The sequence below is a fragment of the Malus sylvestris genome, chromosome 5, assembly GCF_916048215.2.
Source record: "Malus sylvestris chromosome 5, drMalSylv7.2, whole genome shotgun sequence".
Classification (NCBI taxonomy): domain Eukaryota; kingdom Viridiplantae; phylum Streptophyta; class Magnoliopsida; order Rosales; family Rosaceae; genus Malus; species Malus sylvestris.
The window spans coordinates 2,736,234-2,752,711 of NC_062264.1; the positions used below are offsets into that span (position 1 = coordinate 2,736,234).

General features: G+C 36.8%; 1 protein-coding gene across 1 annotated transcript; it reads left to right on the forward strand.

Annotated features, from left to right (window-relative positions):
- Positions 1-709: 709 nt before the first annotated feature.
- LOC126623531 (1-aminocyclopropane-1-carboxylate oxidase homolog 1-like) lies at positions 710-15,481 on the forward strand. Its single transcript, XM_050292439.1, has 3 exons — positions 710-1,367; positions 14,621-14,942; positions 15,035-15,481. Exons 1-3 carry the CDS (start codon positions 847-849, stop codon positions 15,290-15,292), a joined length of 1,101 nt encoding a protein of 366 aa, XP_050148396.1. The 5' UTR covers positions 710-846; the 3' UTR covers positions 15,293-15,481.
- Positions 15,482-16,478: the final 997 nt, after the last annotated feature.

Sequence of the window (16,478 nt, forward strand, 5' to 3'; positions counted from 1 at the left end):
CGAAGATGGAGGTTTCTGACACAAGAGGCATTTGCTTCGATGGAAGAATAGATTCTTAGATATGGGCCCACATATTGGCTGAAATTTACCCATGGGGACCAAATTCCCTATGTGGCCTAACCCTCTATGTTTTTTTTTTGGTTTAAATTTTGAACAATTTCCTTTATGTTTGAAGAATTTGTTTGTTGTTGTTTTAATTTTTGGAAATTAAGTTTTATGGATTATTTTTTCGAATGATTAATTGAATGGAATTTATGTTTTGAATATTTATATTTGTGACCAATTCAATTAATTTATTTCTAAGTATGACTAGTGAGGAAGCTAGTTATTTTGCAAATAGTGCAACCACACACTATTTTGCGTGAATGCACCTATTTACTAACTTTGTACCTAAGAAGGCACATTTGACAACCCTCTCAAACTCATCCAGCCTAATCGAAGGATACAGGCCCCTACAATGTTATCCAATGGTATTGAATTGACCATGGCTATTTTATTTTGTTACTTTTATTATTTTACTAATTTTTCATTAGGTAATTAAATTGTTTTGTTAAAATTTGTAAAATGAGAGGGGCATTTTCACATATAAATGTTTCACCAAATTTACCTTATTCTTAATATACAGATTATCGAGAAAAAGAAATGACAACATAAAAATAAAGTTTACAGAAAATAGGATAATGCCTCATTATTAAAAGAGTGAGCAGAAAGGTCGGTCGTTGACTTGTCTGGCCCGATGAAAACCACAAAGCAAATAATGGTACTTATCTACCCAGTAGTTGAAGCTTGAAGCAAGCCAGAGGCCTTGAAAATCACACTATCAAGCTTTCCAGTATTCAAAAGTTCATGGATATCAAACTTGTAGGGCGTGGAGAATACGACCGAGCCACAGAGATAAAAGCTTTCGATGATACAAAAGCCGGTGTGAAAGGCCTCGTTGATGTTGGCACAGTAAATGTACCCAAGATATTCATCCGTCCACCCAATGAGCAAACCCAGTTTGCCACGTGTCACCCACCCAACATGCAAATTCCTGTCATCGATCTCCACGGCATCGATGATAGTGATGACCTCCGCAAGCAGATTGTGGATGAAGTTCGGATCGCGTCCAAAACATGGGGATTCTTCCAAGTGGTTAATCATGGAGTTCCAGTGAGTGTGCTGGAAGATATGATCCATGGAGTAATCAAGTTGAATGAGCAGGATCTTGATGCTAAGAAAGTGTGGTATAGCCGTGATCGAGCAAAAACCGTCAGATTTAATAGCAACTATGATCTGTACCACGCACGAGCAGCTAATTGGAGAGACACTCTGTCTTGTACCAGGCCCGCAGTTGATGATCCCAAACAACTCCCTTCAGTTTGCAGGTACTTATTCATCACTTTGTCAATGCTGTTTTTTTTTTTTTTTTTTTTTTTTTGACAAGAAACGATAGCATAGTCTTTCATTAATCAACACCAAACAATTACAGAGTGTCAATTTACATAGTTAAGTAACCAATAAATTGATCTGGAATAAATTTGCACAAAACATACAAATAACAGAAAACTCCTAGTAGACACCCACAAGCACAACCACACAATCGCCAAGCGCACAAGAATTACCAGTACATATCTGTCACAATAAACGATAGCCGTAACAGAGAGATACTGGCAGAAACAACGGTCATCGCTGAATAGCGAGGCCACAAAAGTCATCGCGAAAGTGCGAAACCACATCAAAGTCATTGTTAGCAAACGAGACTCACAATACACAACGCACAAAGACGAAGACCAAATTAACCAAAACACCACTATTGTTTGTGTTGATGATTTCGGGTATTTTCTTTTGTTTGTTGGTGGCTAATTTAATTGATAAATTGATTATGTGTAGTGATTTTTACCGTTGATCTTTGCTTTTGAACTCAAGTTATATATGCACTTGTAATCTTATATTATCAGATTGTCTTATAAGAAAAGATGTTTATTATTATTAAATTATGTATAACATAAGATGTTTATGGGCTTATTTTTAGCTACGGCATACGAAATTCTATTTTGATCTCACTTTGTTCATATAACTCAAAAGTCATCATTTTATTGCCTAAACTTCAAAATTTGTTCCATTCTGATTTGTGGACTATCTCTTCTCCCTAAAATTTATAGGTTGCATTCGGAAACAAATGTGGGACCTAGCACCTAATAATACTATGTCACTTGTGTAATAAATTTGATTATAAATCTCAATTATGCATTAACATTCAACAATTAGAAAATATTAAGTTTAAAAGAAATTGAAGAGATGAAAAAAATTAAAAAAAAGTTGATTAGTCTGCCGCACCCAAATCAAACCCACATAAGAAATTACCAGACCTAAGGCAATGTGGAGCGAATCTTGAGTTTTATAGAGACGTCTTTCTAGTTTTAGGGGCCAAAATGGGATAAAAAATAAGTTCTAAAGGGCAAAATGGAGTGAACTTTGAATTTCAGAGAGTAAAATAGCTCATTTTTTAAGTTAGACAAAACAAAATAAAATTTCAAAAGATGTAACTAAAAATAAGTCATGCTTATATTACTAAACTTTCTCATAACATAAAATGTATATATTACCAAATTGTAAATTGTAATCATTGATAAGATTGTTATAAATAGGTAAAAGTTAGAGAGATAACATTTACTAGTGACAGAAGTAGGTGTAAAATATTACATTGTAATTATAACACAAGGGGATAACAAATAAAAGAGGGAGGGATGATGTTATTGATCCTTCCTTATTCTCTTTTTTGTTTCTCATGAAAGCATATGGAGTGCTCTATTTATAGAGCAACTCCAAACAAACGTATTAACTATACATTGAAATTTACAGCACACATCTTTTGAAAATGCGATCCTCCTTCATCTCCCAAGTCAATATCACTTTGTGTGGGCATTGAAAAATTTACCAATGTTTTCAATAGCACTATGGGCATTCATTAACCCACCAGTATTTTCAACATTCCCCTTTGGATGCCCACATATTAACATCAGTTGCCTCGTTAAAACCTTGCTCGGAAAAAATCCAGTGAAAAAAAACCATAGCGAAGGAAAAAGAATACAACTTTACTTGGATTGTTGATATAATGTTAAATATGCTTATGTTGCCTCATTAAAGCTTTGATAGGAAAAACCCAATGGAAAAAATGCTAATCGAAGGAAAAAGAGTACAACATGCATTTATCATGGATGCTCCCCCTGATATGTATCTCTTCTTAATTCCACATTTTCCAAATTTAACTTATTGGTAAGTCGACGTAATCCGATACTCTGCACTAACTTCTAAAACGTGCATTTTGGTAGAGATTTGGTGAACAAGTTTGTCAGATTTTCATTGTAACGGATTTGTCTGACTTCAATTACTTTAGCCTTCTGAAGCTCATGTTCATTGAAAAACTTTGGAGATATGTGTTTAGTCTTATCGCCCTTGATGAATCATTCCTTCATTTGGGCAACACAGGCTGCATTATCTTCATGGATGACAGTTGGATTGTCTGTCTTCAAAGGTTGACCACATGAATTCCGGATATGATGGATCATTGATTTGAAGATGTAGCAACTATTGTTTGCTTTGTTGAGCGCCATGAGATTGATGTATCTCCATTCTTGAACACATATGCAGTTTATGAGCGAGCTTTATGCGGATTAGAGAGAAAACCATCATCTGCATATCTAACAAGGACTTGGTCATTTGTGGATTTCTTTGAGTAGAAGAGACCCATGTCTGTTGTCCCATGAAGGTCGATACATCTTTGACTCCCTTCCAATGACAAATTTTTGGAGTAGAGCTATACCTTACTAACAAGTTAACTGAAAAAAGTTATATCTGATCTAGTACATTGTGCTAAATACAATAAAGCACATATTGCACTCAGATATGATACTCTGGACCAAGCACCGTTTCATTATTTTCTTTTAGACGAAATGGATCTTTCTTAATGTTCAAAGAACGAACAACCATTGGCGTGCTGAGTGGATAAGCCTTGTCCAAGCTAAATCACTTCAGGATTTTTTTCAATGTAAGTTGATTGGTGGACTAAAATTTCACTACCACAATGCTTAATCTGCAAGCCGAGACAATATTTTGTTTTTCCAAGGTCTTTCATTTCAAACTCGATTTCTAGATATTCAGCAGTTTTATTGAGTTCTTCAGGGGTTCCAACCAGGTTCATATCATCGACATATACTGCCACTATAACAAAACCAGAGTTGGATTTCTTAATGAACACACATGGGCAAATGACATTGTTGGTATACTGTTATTTGATCAAATACTCACTGAGATGATTATATCACATTTGTCCAGATTGTTTTAGCCCATACAATGATCTCCTTAATTTGATTAAGAGCATACCTCGTGGTTTGTTAATTATTTCAGGCAACTTAAGTCATTCTGGGACTTTCATATATATGTCAGTTCTCCATATAGATACGCGGTGATGGCATCCATAAGTTGCATGTCAAGTTTTTCTGAAACCACTAAACTTATAAAATAACGGAACGTAATTGCATCCATTACAGGAGAGTATGTCTCCTCATAATCAATTCTAGGTTTTTACGAAAAATCTTGTGCAACGAATCGTGCTTTATATCAAGCAATCTTGTTTTTCTCATTTCGCTTTCTTATGAATACTCATTTGTAACCCACAGGGTTTACATCAGGCAGGGTTTGGACTATTGGTCCAAAAACTTTTGGCCTTTCCAAGGAATTTAATTCTGCCTGGATTGCATCTTTCCACTTAAGCCAATCCTGCCTGGATTGCATCTTTCCACTTAAGCCAATCCTGCCTTTGAGTGGAGCTTAATATCATCACTTAATATGATTTCAGTGGCTACTGCGAATGCGAACATGTCGTCGATGATTATTTCATTCCAATCCCATAGTTCATTAGTACAAGCATAATTTATGGAGATTTCTTTGCTTTCATGTACCTTTGTTTCTTCAAGTATATGTGTCTCATCAAGCACATTTTCTTTGTTTCTTCAAGTATATGTGTCTCATCAAGCACATTTTCTTTTTCTGAAAGTATAGAATCATGAATTGTGGATTCGTCATTCATTTTTTCTTCTTGAATGATTTCATTTGGATTCAATTGTGCCTTCGTCTTTCTTTTTCGAGAGGCTGAATCTTTTGAACCTGGGGGTCTACCACGCTTTAGGCGTGCACCAGATGAATCATTCGCTGCCACTTTATTTTGTCCAACAGGGACATCAATTCTTGCAGGTGCATTTGTAGCTGGTATATATGATTTTGTCACTTTCATAGCATCATTAAATGCATCTAGCATTTGATTGGCAATATTTTGAAGATGAACGATTCTTTTCACTTCATTTTCACATTGAGTGCTACGTGGATCAAAAAAAGATAAGGTGGGAACAACCTATGTCAGCTCTTGTCGTTCTTCTGGAACGGTCTTTTCTCCCCCTAATAATGGGAAGACTGTCTCATCAAAGTGACAATCACCAAAACAAGCTGTAAACATATCACCTGTCAAGGGTTTCAAATATCTAATGATAGATGGTGAATCAAAACCCACATAAATTCCCAGTCTGCGCTAAGGTCCAATTTTAGTACGTTGTGGTGGTGCAATAGGTACATAAACAGCACAACCAAAAACTCATAAATGTGAAATGTTTGGCTGATGCCCAAACACGAGTTGTACTAATGAGTATTGGTGGTTGGCCATAGGTCTTAATTGAACCAATGATGCAGCATGTAAGATGGCATGTCCCCATGCAGAAACTGTCAATTTTGTTTTCATGAGCATTGTGCAAGCTATTAACTGAAGCCGCTTAATCAATGCTTCTGCTAAACCATTTTGAGTATAGACATGAGGAACAAGATGTTCAACATCAATGCCTAATGTCATGCAGTAATCATTAAAAGTTTGAGATGTAAATTCACCAGTGTTATCAAGTCGGATTGACTTAATGGGGTAATCTGGGAACTATGTTTGCAACTTAATTATCTGAGCCAGAAATCTCGCAAAAGCTACATTCCGAGTAGACAAGAGACACACATGTGACTAGGGGTGGGCACGGGCCGGGTCGGGCCCAATTTTGAAAGGACCGCACCAGACCTGGGTGCAAAGGAGATGGGACGGGCCGGGCCGGGGATTACATATTCTAATATAGGAACCAGAGCTTACCCAGCTCAGTTGAAACCGGCCGGGTCCACGGGTCCTTTGGGTTTTTTTTGTTTTTTGTTTTTTTGTTCAAATTTCACTCCCAGCAAACTGCACTGCAGTGTGCAGATTTTACATAAATTCACCTGCACAGATTCACATCAAATCGGGAATAAAACCACAATTTTAGGGATATAAACAATGTGATCATACATCAGCCAACACACTGCAACAAGCCTAATTCTCAGAGTAAAGAGCTTTGTCAACGGTATGAATAAACAGTTTGTCAAACATTTCAAATTAGCACAACGATATATATATATATATATATATATATATATTTATATATATCAATCAATGCAAACAAGATGAAATAAATAATTGAACACAATTTTGTATCAATAAAAGGGTCTTGGTGGAGCCACGGGATGAAGTGAAAGCATCATCAATACCAGCCACGGGATGACTGCAAAACCTTCCCTATCTTCTGCAGTCAAATGTGAAATTTTGGATGAAATGAGATGATATATTTGAAAGTAAATTTGGATGAAATGCCCTAAAATCCCTAAAACCCAAATTCAAAATCCCTAAAATCCCTGAAACCCTAATTCAAAATTACAAGCTGAAATTCACATTAATAACAATCACAAGTAGAATTACGTGGAATGTGGTGTCAAATGAGCAGCCATTGAAGAACAAAATGCATTGCGCTCAATGTAATAACAAAACCCTTAAATCCCTTCACCAGAAATTCACATTAATAACAAAATTCTAATTCAAAATTACCTGAATTTTATAGGGATGATGGCTAGTAGCAGGCCCTCGACAGTGGTGATTGGGTGATAGTGTTAGCGACGGCGATGGTGCTATCGAAGATGAGGGAATCGAGCCGTCGTGGTTCTGGGACCTGGTTCTTTGGGATGTCGTAGAGGAGGATGTGGTGGTGTTATTGACGGTGGTGATGCCGTTATAATGGTTGGGATGGCGTGATTGGCTGCGTGATTGATTTCTATGAGAAGACGATTAAGAGAATCTAAGATTTAAGGGATGTAGTCAAGGACTCGAGGGAGGGACTGGAACCTGGACTCGGGACTAGGGTATAAACTAACGGCTGAGATTGGATGATAGGTTATCATTCAATCTTAGCCATTCATTAAAATTAGAAACAGGTCGGTCAGGGGTCATATTTTTCTAAGTATCTGGACCTGGCCCGCCCCGTAAATAACATAGGCCTGGCCTAGCCTGCCCCGTTTGTTCTAAAAAAAATTAGAACCTGCCCGTACCTGCCCCGAACCCCTACATGTGACCATCAGCTAGATGCATCAACTCAAAACCATAAAATATCGAAATGGTCCACACGATGGTTGAATAGGCCTACAAATATCCTCTTGAATTCTTTGTAGAAATGATAGGGATTCAACATCAACTTTTAGTTGTGATGGTTTAATTACCAACTTCCCTTGAGAACAAGCCTTACCATGGTTATCATTTGAGATAGCAATCTGTCTGCTCAATAATGGATGTCTATTAGAGTTGGTGATGATCCTACGCACCATGGTAGATCCTAGGTGACCCAGACAGTCATGTCAAAGCATGTAAGCTTTTGAATCAATGAACTTCGGGTTCATAACAGTATGTGATTCAACTGTCTTTATGTATGTATAATACAATCCACTTGTCAAACCATGCAACGTCTCCAATATACACTTTTGGGTATCATTGGAGGTAATGCATAGATACTCCACATTTTCTTTACTTTTTGTTTCAATGTGGTATCCATTTAAACGTATGTCTTTGAAACTCAACAAATTTCGAGTAGATCGAGTAGTGTACAATGCATTATGTATGGACAATATTATTCCATTTGGTAACATAATCTGGGCTTTCCCTGAGCCTTCAATCATATCTGATTAGCCTGATATTGTTATTACCCTTACTTTTGTAAGTATCAATCTTGAGAAAAACTTTCGATCTCGAAGTATTGTATACGTAGTTGCGCTGTCTGCAAGACAAATATCTCCGTCATTGCTCTTGTTTGGATAATGACCATGGTGCTTATCCATGCTTTCTGAGTAAGGGGATCATGGTTAAAAGCAATTTATAACAGGAAATGTAAATGCCACTTTTATTGAATTTGAAATGCTAGTTTTAAACTACAAGTTCAGTACATCAAACATAAATGATTTAGTCGGACTGGTACACTTCATTCCCTTTTTCCACAATGAAGTATGAGATATCAAGGTGGGTTGTGTTCAACTACCCTGATAAGTCACACACTGGATCAGGTATATCCAATGGTTTAGTCTGGTCGAGAAAATTGGTCTCGACATCCTTCTCCTTGAGGGAGGCTTGATACAGATCTACCAGATGTTTTGGGGTACAACAAGTACGCGCTCAGTGCCCATTGCCACCACACCTATAGCAGGCTCCTTCAGAGTTTCTGGGAGCATTGTTTATGTGAGCTTTTGCTTTTGTGGCGATTTTCATTTTTGAAGCTCGGGCTTGAATTATGCCTTGGAACCTGGTTGTGAAACTGGACACCAAGATTATTGCCCTTCCCGTTCCACTGTCTTCGCCTGTGGCCACGTCCTCGTTTATGATATAGCCACCAGAGGATGTGGCGTTCACTTTGATGGAAACAGCATTCACTTCTGGGAATGGTGCAGATCCAGTAGGTCGGAACTGATGATTTTTCATCAAGAGCTCATTGTTTTTTTTCAGCTACCAGGAGCACAGATATCAGATGGTTGTATTCAGTGAAACCTCGCTCTCTATACTGCTGCTGTAGAAGCACATTGGAAGCATGAAAAGTGCTGAAAGTCATTTCCAGTATATCTTCCTCAGTAATGGTTTCCCCACAAAGTTTCATCTGATAGCTAATTCTGAATATCGCAAAATTGTACTCATCCACTAACTTGAAATCCTGGATCCTTAGGTGAGTCCATTCATAACGAGCTCTTGGAAGAATCATCGTTTTCTGGTGATTGTATCTGTTTCTCAATGCCTTCCAGAGAGCTAACGGATCTTCAATTTGGAGGCAGAGAATCTTGGAGAAACAATCAAAGAGGAGAACAATGCATCTTCTCAAGATCAGGCAAAGGCATTGAAGATCCATTAGCTCTGTGGAAGGCATTGAGAAATAGATACAATCACCAGAAAACGATGATTCTTCCAAGAGCTCGTTATGAGTGGACTCACCTAAGGATCCAGGATTTCAAGTCAATGATTGAGTACAATTTTGTGATATTCAGAATTAGCTCTCAGATGAAACTCTTTGGGGAAACCATTACTGAGGAAGAGATGCAGGAAAAGACTTTCAACATTTTTCATGCTTCCAATGTGCTCTTGCAGCAGCAGCATAGAGAGCGAGGTTACACTGAATACAACCAGCTGATATCTGTGCTCCTGGTAGCTGAACAAAACAATGAGCTCTTGATGAAAAATCATCAGTTCCGACCTATTGGATTTGCACCATTCCCAGAAGTGAATGTTGTGTCCATCGAAGTGAACGTCACATCCTCTGATGGCTATAATCATAAACGAGGACATGGCCATAGGTGAAGACAGTGGAACGGGAATGGCAATAATCATGGTGTCTAGTTTCACAACCAGGTTCCAAGGCATAATTCAAGTCCGAGCTTCAAAAATGAAAACCGTCACAAAGGCAAAAGCTTACATGAACAATGCTCCCAAAAACTCTGAAGAAGCCTACCATAGGTGTGGTGGCAATGGGCACTGACCGTGTACTTGTCGTACGCTAAAACATCTGGTGGATCTGTATAAAGCCTCCCTCAAGGAGAAGGGTGTCAAGACCAATTTTCTTGACTAGACTAAACCAATGGATATATCTGATCGAGTGTGTGACTTATCAGGGCAGTTGAACACAACCCACCTAGATATCTCAAACTTCATTGTGGAAATGGGGAATGAAGTGTACCAGTCCGATTAAATCATTTATGTTTAATGTGCTGAATTTGTAGTTTAAAACTAGCATTTCAGATTCAATAAAAGTGGCATTTAAATTTCCTGTTATAAATTGCTTTTAACCATGATCCCCTTACTCAGAAAGCATGGATAAGCACCAAGGTCATTATTCAAATAAGAGCAATGGCAGAGATATTTGTCTTGCAGACAGTGCAACCACGCATACAATACTTTGAGATCGAAAGTATTTCTCAAGATTGATACTTACAAAAGTAAGGGTAATAACAATATCAGGCCAATTAGATATGATTGAAGGCTCAGGGAAAGCCTAGATTATGTTACCAAATGGAACAATATTGTCTATATAGAATGCATTGTACGTTACTCGATCTACTCGAAGTTTGTTGAGTTTCAAAGACATACGTTTAAATGGTTACCACATTGAAACGAAAAGTGCAGAAAATGTGGAGTATCTATACATTACCTCCAATGATACCCAAAAGTGTATATTGGAGACGTTGCATGGTTTGACAAGTGGATTGTATTATACATACATAAAGACATTTGAATAACATACTGTTATGAACTAGAAGTTCATTGATTGAAAAGTTTACATGATTTGACATGACCGTCTGGATAACCCAGGATCTACCATGATGTGTAGGATCATTACTAACTATAATAAACATCCATTATTGAGCAGACACATTGCTATCTCAAATGATAACCCTTGTAAGGTTTGTTCTCAAGGGAAGTTGGTAATTAAACCATTACAACTAAATGTTGATTCTGAATCCCCATCATTTCTACAAAGAATTCAAGGCGATATTTGTGGGCCTATTCAACCATCATGTGGACCATTTCGATATTTGGTTTTGGTTGATGCATCTACCCAATGGTCACATGTTTGTCTTTTATCTACTTGGAATGTAGCTTTTGCAAGACTTCTTGCTCAGATAATTAAGTTGCGAGCACAGTTCCCAGATTACCCCATTAAGTCAATCTGACTTTATAACGCTGGTGAATTTACGTCTCAAACTTTTGATGATTACTACATGACATTGGGCATTGGTGTTGAACACCATGTTCCTCATGTCCATACTCAAAATGGTTTAGCAGAAGCATTGATCAAACAACTTTAGTTAATAGCTCGCACTATGCTCATGAAAACAAAATTGCTAGTTTCTGTATAGGGACATGTCATCTTACATGCTGCATCATTAGTTCAATTAAGACCTATAGCCAACCACCAATACTTATCAGTACAACTCATGTTTGGGCATCAGCCAAACATTTCACATTTATGAGTTTTTGGTTGTGCTGTTTATACAAATGGGTATTCATAAGAAAGCGAAATGAGAAAAAACGATATTGCAAGATATAAAGCACGACTCGTTGCACAAGGTTTTTCGCAAAGACCTAGAATTGATTATAAGGAGACATACTCTCCTGTAATGGACGCAATTACGTTCCATTATTTAATAAGTTTAGTGGTTTCAAAAAAACTTGACATGCGACTTATGGATGTCATCACCGCGTATCTGTATAGAGAATTAGATACTGACATATATATAAAAGTCCCAGAAGGACTTAAGTTGCCTGAAATAACTAACAAACCACGAGGTATGCTCTCAATCAAATTAAGGCGATCATTGTATGGGCTAAAACAATCTGGACAAATGTGGTATAATCGTCTCGGTGAGTATTTGATCAAAGAAAGGTATACCAACAATGTCATTTGCCCTTGTTTGTTCATTAAGAAATCCAACTCTGGATTTGCTATAGTGGCAGAATATGTCGATGATATGAACCTAGTTGAAACCCTTGAAGAACTCAATAAAACTGTTGAATATCTGAAAAGCGAATTTGAAATGAAAGATCTTGGAAAAACAAAATATTGTCTCGGCTTGCAAATTGAGCATTATGCTAGTGGAATTTTGGTCCACCAATCAGCTTACATTGAAAAAATCCATAAGCGATTTGGCATGAATAGGGCTTATCCACTCAGTACGCTAATTGTCATGCTTTCTCTGGACATTAAGAAAGATCAATTCCTTCCAAAAGAAGATGATGAAATGGTCCTTGGTCTAGAAGTACCATATCTGAGTGCAATTGGTGCTTTATTGTATTTAGCACAATGTACTAGACCAGATATAACTTTTTCAGTTAACTAACAAGCAAGATATAGCTCTGCTCCAACAATTCGTCATTGGAAGGGAGTTAAAGATGTATTGCGATATCTTCGTGGAACAACAGACATGAGTCTCTTCTTCTCAAAGAAATCCATAAATGACCAAAGTCCTTGTTGGATATGCAGATGCTGGTTTTCTCTCTGATCCGCATAAAGCTCGCTCACAAACTAGATATGTGTTCAAGAATGGAGATACATCAATCTCATAACGCTCAACAAAGCAAACATTAGTTGCTACAACTTCAAATCCCTCAGAAATACTTGCTTTACATGACGCAAGTCGTGAATGTTCTTGGTTAAAATCAATGATCCATCATATTCGGAATTCATAATGTCTACCTTCGAAGACAGACAATGCAACTATCATCCATGAAGATAATGCAACATGTGTTACCCAAATGAAGGAATGATTCATCAAGGGCGATAAGACTAAACACATATCTCCAAAGTTTTTCAGTGCACATGAGCTTCAGAAGGCTAAAGTAATTGAAGTCAGACAAATCCGTTCCAATGAAAATCTGGCAGACCTGTTCACCAAATCTCTACCAAAATGCACGTTTCAGAAGTTAGTGCAAAGTATCGAATTACGTTGACTTACCAATTAGTTAAATTTGGAAAATGCGGAATCAAGAGGAGATACATATCAGGGGGAGCATCCATGATAAATGCATGTTGTATTCTTTTTCCTTTGATTAGGATTTTTCCCACTGGGTTTTTCCTATCAAAGTTTTAACGAGGCAACATAAGCATATTTAACACTATATCAACAATCCAGGTAAAGTTGTACTCTTTTTCCTTAGCTATGGTTTTTTCCCACTGGGTTTTTCTGAGCAAGGTTTTAACGAGGCAACTAATATTGATATGTGGGCATTCAAGGGGGAGTGTAAAAATACTGGTGGGTTAATGAATGCCCACAGTAATATTGAAAACATTGGTAGCTTTTTCAATGCCCACACAAAGTGATATTGACTTGGGAGATGAAGGAAATCGCATTTTCAAAAGATGTGTGCTGTAAATTTCAATGTATAGTTAATACGTTTGTTTGGGGTTGCTCTATAAATAGAGCGCTCTGTATGCTTTCATGAGAAAAAAAAAAGAATAAGGAAAGATCAATAACATCATCCCTCCCTCTTTTATTTGTCATCCCCTTGTGTTATAATTACAATGTAATATTTTACACCTGCTCCTGTCACTAGTAAAGGTTATCTCTCTAACTTTTACCTATTTATACATACCAATTATTTAAGTGCAAATACAATTGAATGTAAAGGTAGCTACAACACTAACCATAGTACTAAATAATCAACAATTATTTAAATCTTAAAAAAACTAACAATTATTCAATGGTAGACTTTTTGAATACTTCAATGCCAGACTTTTTGAATAATTGTTGACCTTTTATGCACACGATTTCCTAACCCACAAGAACTGTAGGGATAATATTTAAATGAGAAAAAATTGGGTTCATTAACTGAAAATTATATGGTTAGTGTTGAAAAAATAGCTTCAAAAAATCTAGCATTGAAGTATTTAAAGATGGTACTTCGTACATTCTCTGCTACAAAATCATCAATTAAACTTTTGTAATCAATTGTGTCTTAAAAAAAACACTTTCAATCAATATCAAAGGAAACTCATTTAACCTTTATTGCAACATGGTTGATTGCAAGTATGATTTTAATAATTTAAACTTTAAGAAATTTATTTTCATAGATACAACAGTAACAGGTACAATCAGCAAAATTCAGTATGCAATGCTTGCAGTCAGAAAACAACACATCCTCTTCCAGTCGTTCAATACATCAATGGATGTCTTCATTTATTTTGTCAAACGCTCTCATAAAAGCTTGAACTCTATAATAATTCATCCCCATCAACATAAAAAAACTCACCTTTCTTGGAAAAGTTTCAAGACAATCTCAACAATCTTTCAATTTATCATTATCCATCGAATTCAACCTTTAAGATTGAACAAAAACCCAAATATATCGTCATATGTTTGATATTCTCCAAACCTTTTTTCTAGTGAACCAATAGCTTGATCTATTCTATACAAGAAGTGATGAACCCTAAAAGATTTCACTAATTGTTGAGCTGATTAGGATGAGTCATCATCATTCTCAACAAAGTGTCTTTTTCTACAACTTCAAGCTCTTCCTGAAACACGGAATCAATTTTTATAAATTTTGATATAATAATCTTATTATAAACGGCCCTTAAATTTTGGAGCCCTATGCAATCAAACGCTTCGCTCCCCCAAAACCGCCTATGTAATATAGTTATGTTAACAGACCCTTCTACCAATTGAATTGTTTTTCTTAACCTCTTAACCCAAAATCTGTTACATATTGGTTCATTCATATACGCAGAGATGAAACAATTGAGTACACAAAGCATGTCATAAATTTGGGAGACCAACTTTTTGGATTATTATCGGAGGCTCTTGGACTCAAACTTGACCACTTAAAGGAAATGGGATGTGCTAAAAATTATACCTGTGTGTGCCACTACTATCCAGCATGCCCAGAACCAGAATTAACAATGGGAAGCAGCAAGCACTCAGATCCTTCTTTCCTCACTATTCTTCTTCAAGACCAAATTGGCGGCCTTCAAATCCTTCGTGACAATCAGTGGGTTAATGTGAACCCTATTTCAGGTGGCTTGGTAGTAAATATAGGCGACTTTCTTCAGGTTTGTAACCAAACACATTATTTTTGTTGCTATTGTAACGCTGTATGTACGTATGCCGCCATCTTTTTGAAGTTTCCTGAAAATTTGTCTAGGTTATGTCAAATGACAAGTTTCAGAGTGTTCAACATAGAGTGCTTGCCAACCGCATTGGCCCAAGAGTTTCCATAGCATGCTTCTTCATCGGACAGACTCGCACCGATCAACCGGACAAGTCCTACGGTCCGATCAAAGAGCTCATATCAAAAGATAACCCACCTCTGTATAGAGATTTCTTGATAAGTGAATACCATGGCAAGTTCGTTTCTCAAGGGCTTGATGAGAAGCCTGCTTTTCACCATTTCAAGCTTTGAAGATAACAACTTCCACACGGTGAAACTTTGAATATTTACATAAGCGCGTGGGCAAATAAAGTTGTTTAATTACACATCGTAGAGTTGCATGGACGCTCACTGGTTTCCTTGTTATGTAATAGCAAGATTTATAAGGGTCATAACATTCATATAAGACCTATTTGATAATCATTTCATTTTTAGTTTGTATTTTCTTTTGCTTGTGATGTCGGGAAATTATATGGGAGAAATAATAGATAAAAGAAGGGGGGGTTAGAGAGGGAGGTGAAGAAAAAAAAGAAAGAAAAAATAAAAATAAATTCTTGAAAATGAAAACTTAAAATTGGTTTATGTTCTCATCCTCCAGTATCCTCTCTAGGGCCTAATCCTCTCTTATATTTTCCTCATTTCAGTTGAATATTAGAGTGTGCAACGAATAAGATTACAAAATAATAAGAATATTATTAAATAAACGAGAATGCCGAAACGGCTACAAAACCCTAAGAAGCTACATTGTGACTAACTTATTCCTCAAACTAAATTACAAGCTCTATTTATAGAGCAATAAACCTAAGAAACCCTAATACGTAAATGCCAAAAATACCCTACTACAAAATCAAAACAAATTTCTAATTAATTTCCTAAATAAACCTAATAAATTCCAACACCCCCCGTCAAACTCATAGTGGTACACGACATGAGTTTGCAAAAGTGATGTGGATGCAAGCTCCGTTATACTATCTTTCGATGCCAATTCCAATACGAAATTTCATCGGTGCAAGTGCAAGATTTCAATGCCAGTGCCAGTGCAAGATTCCAATGCCAGTGCCGATACCAATGCCAATACCAATGCCGATGCCAATGTCAATACCAATGTCGATGCAAATTCCAATACCATACCCAATGCAAGAATACGCAGGCAACAAAACCTCAAAACAACCAATTTTTTTTTCCTTCCATTTCCCCCCCCCCCTTTTTTTTCCTACCTTCTTCCTTCCTTTTTTTTTTTTTTGCTTCTGTGCGAACCAACCAGCAACATCAACGTTTCTTTTTTTTTTTTTTTTTTTTCCGCAGGTGGACGGTTGTGGACGGATCCAGATGAAAGGTGGGGCTGGGGAATGCAGAAATCTTAGTGCGATGGAGCATTTTCAAATTTGGGTGTGAGACAAATTTACCAAATTCTTTTTTTTTTCAAAAACAGAATTTT

Bases quoted from the DNA above. Each gene is read 5' to 3' on its own strand.
- LOC126623531 (XM_050292439.1), top strand. From the start codon at position 847: ATGGATATCAAACTTGTAGGGCGTGGAGAATACGACCGAGCCACAGAG. The intron at 1,368-14,620 runs GTACTTATTCAT...TCATATACGCAG, and splicing joins CAACTCCCTTCAGTTTGCAG to AGATGAAACAATTGAGTACA. The intron at 14,943-15,034 runs GTTTGTAACCAA...AAATTTGTCTAG, and splicing joins ATATAGGCGACTTTCTTCAG to GTTATGTCAAATGACAAGTT.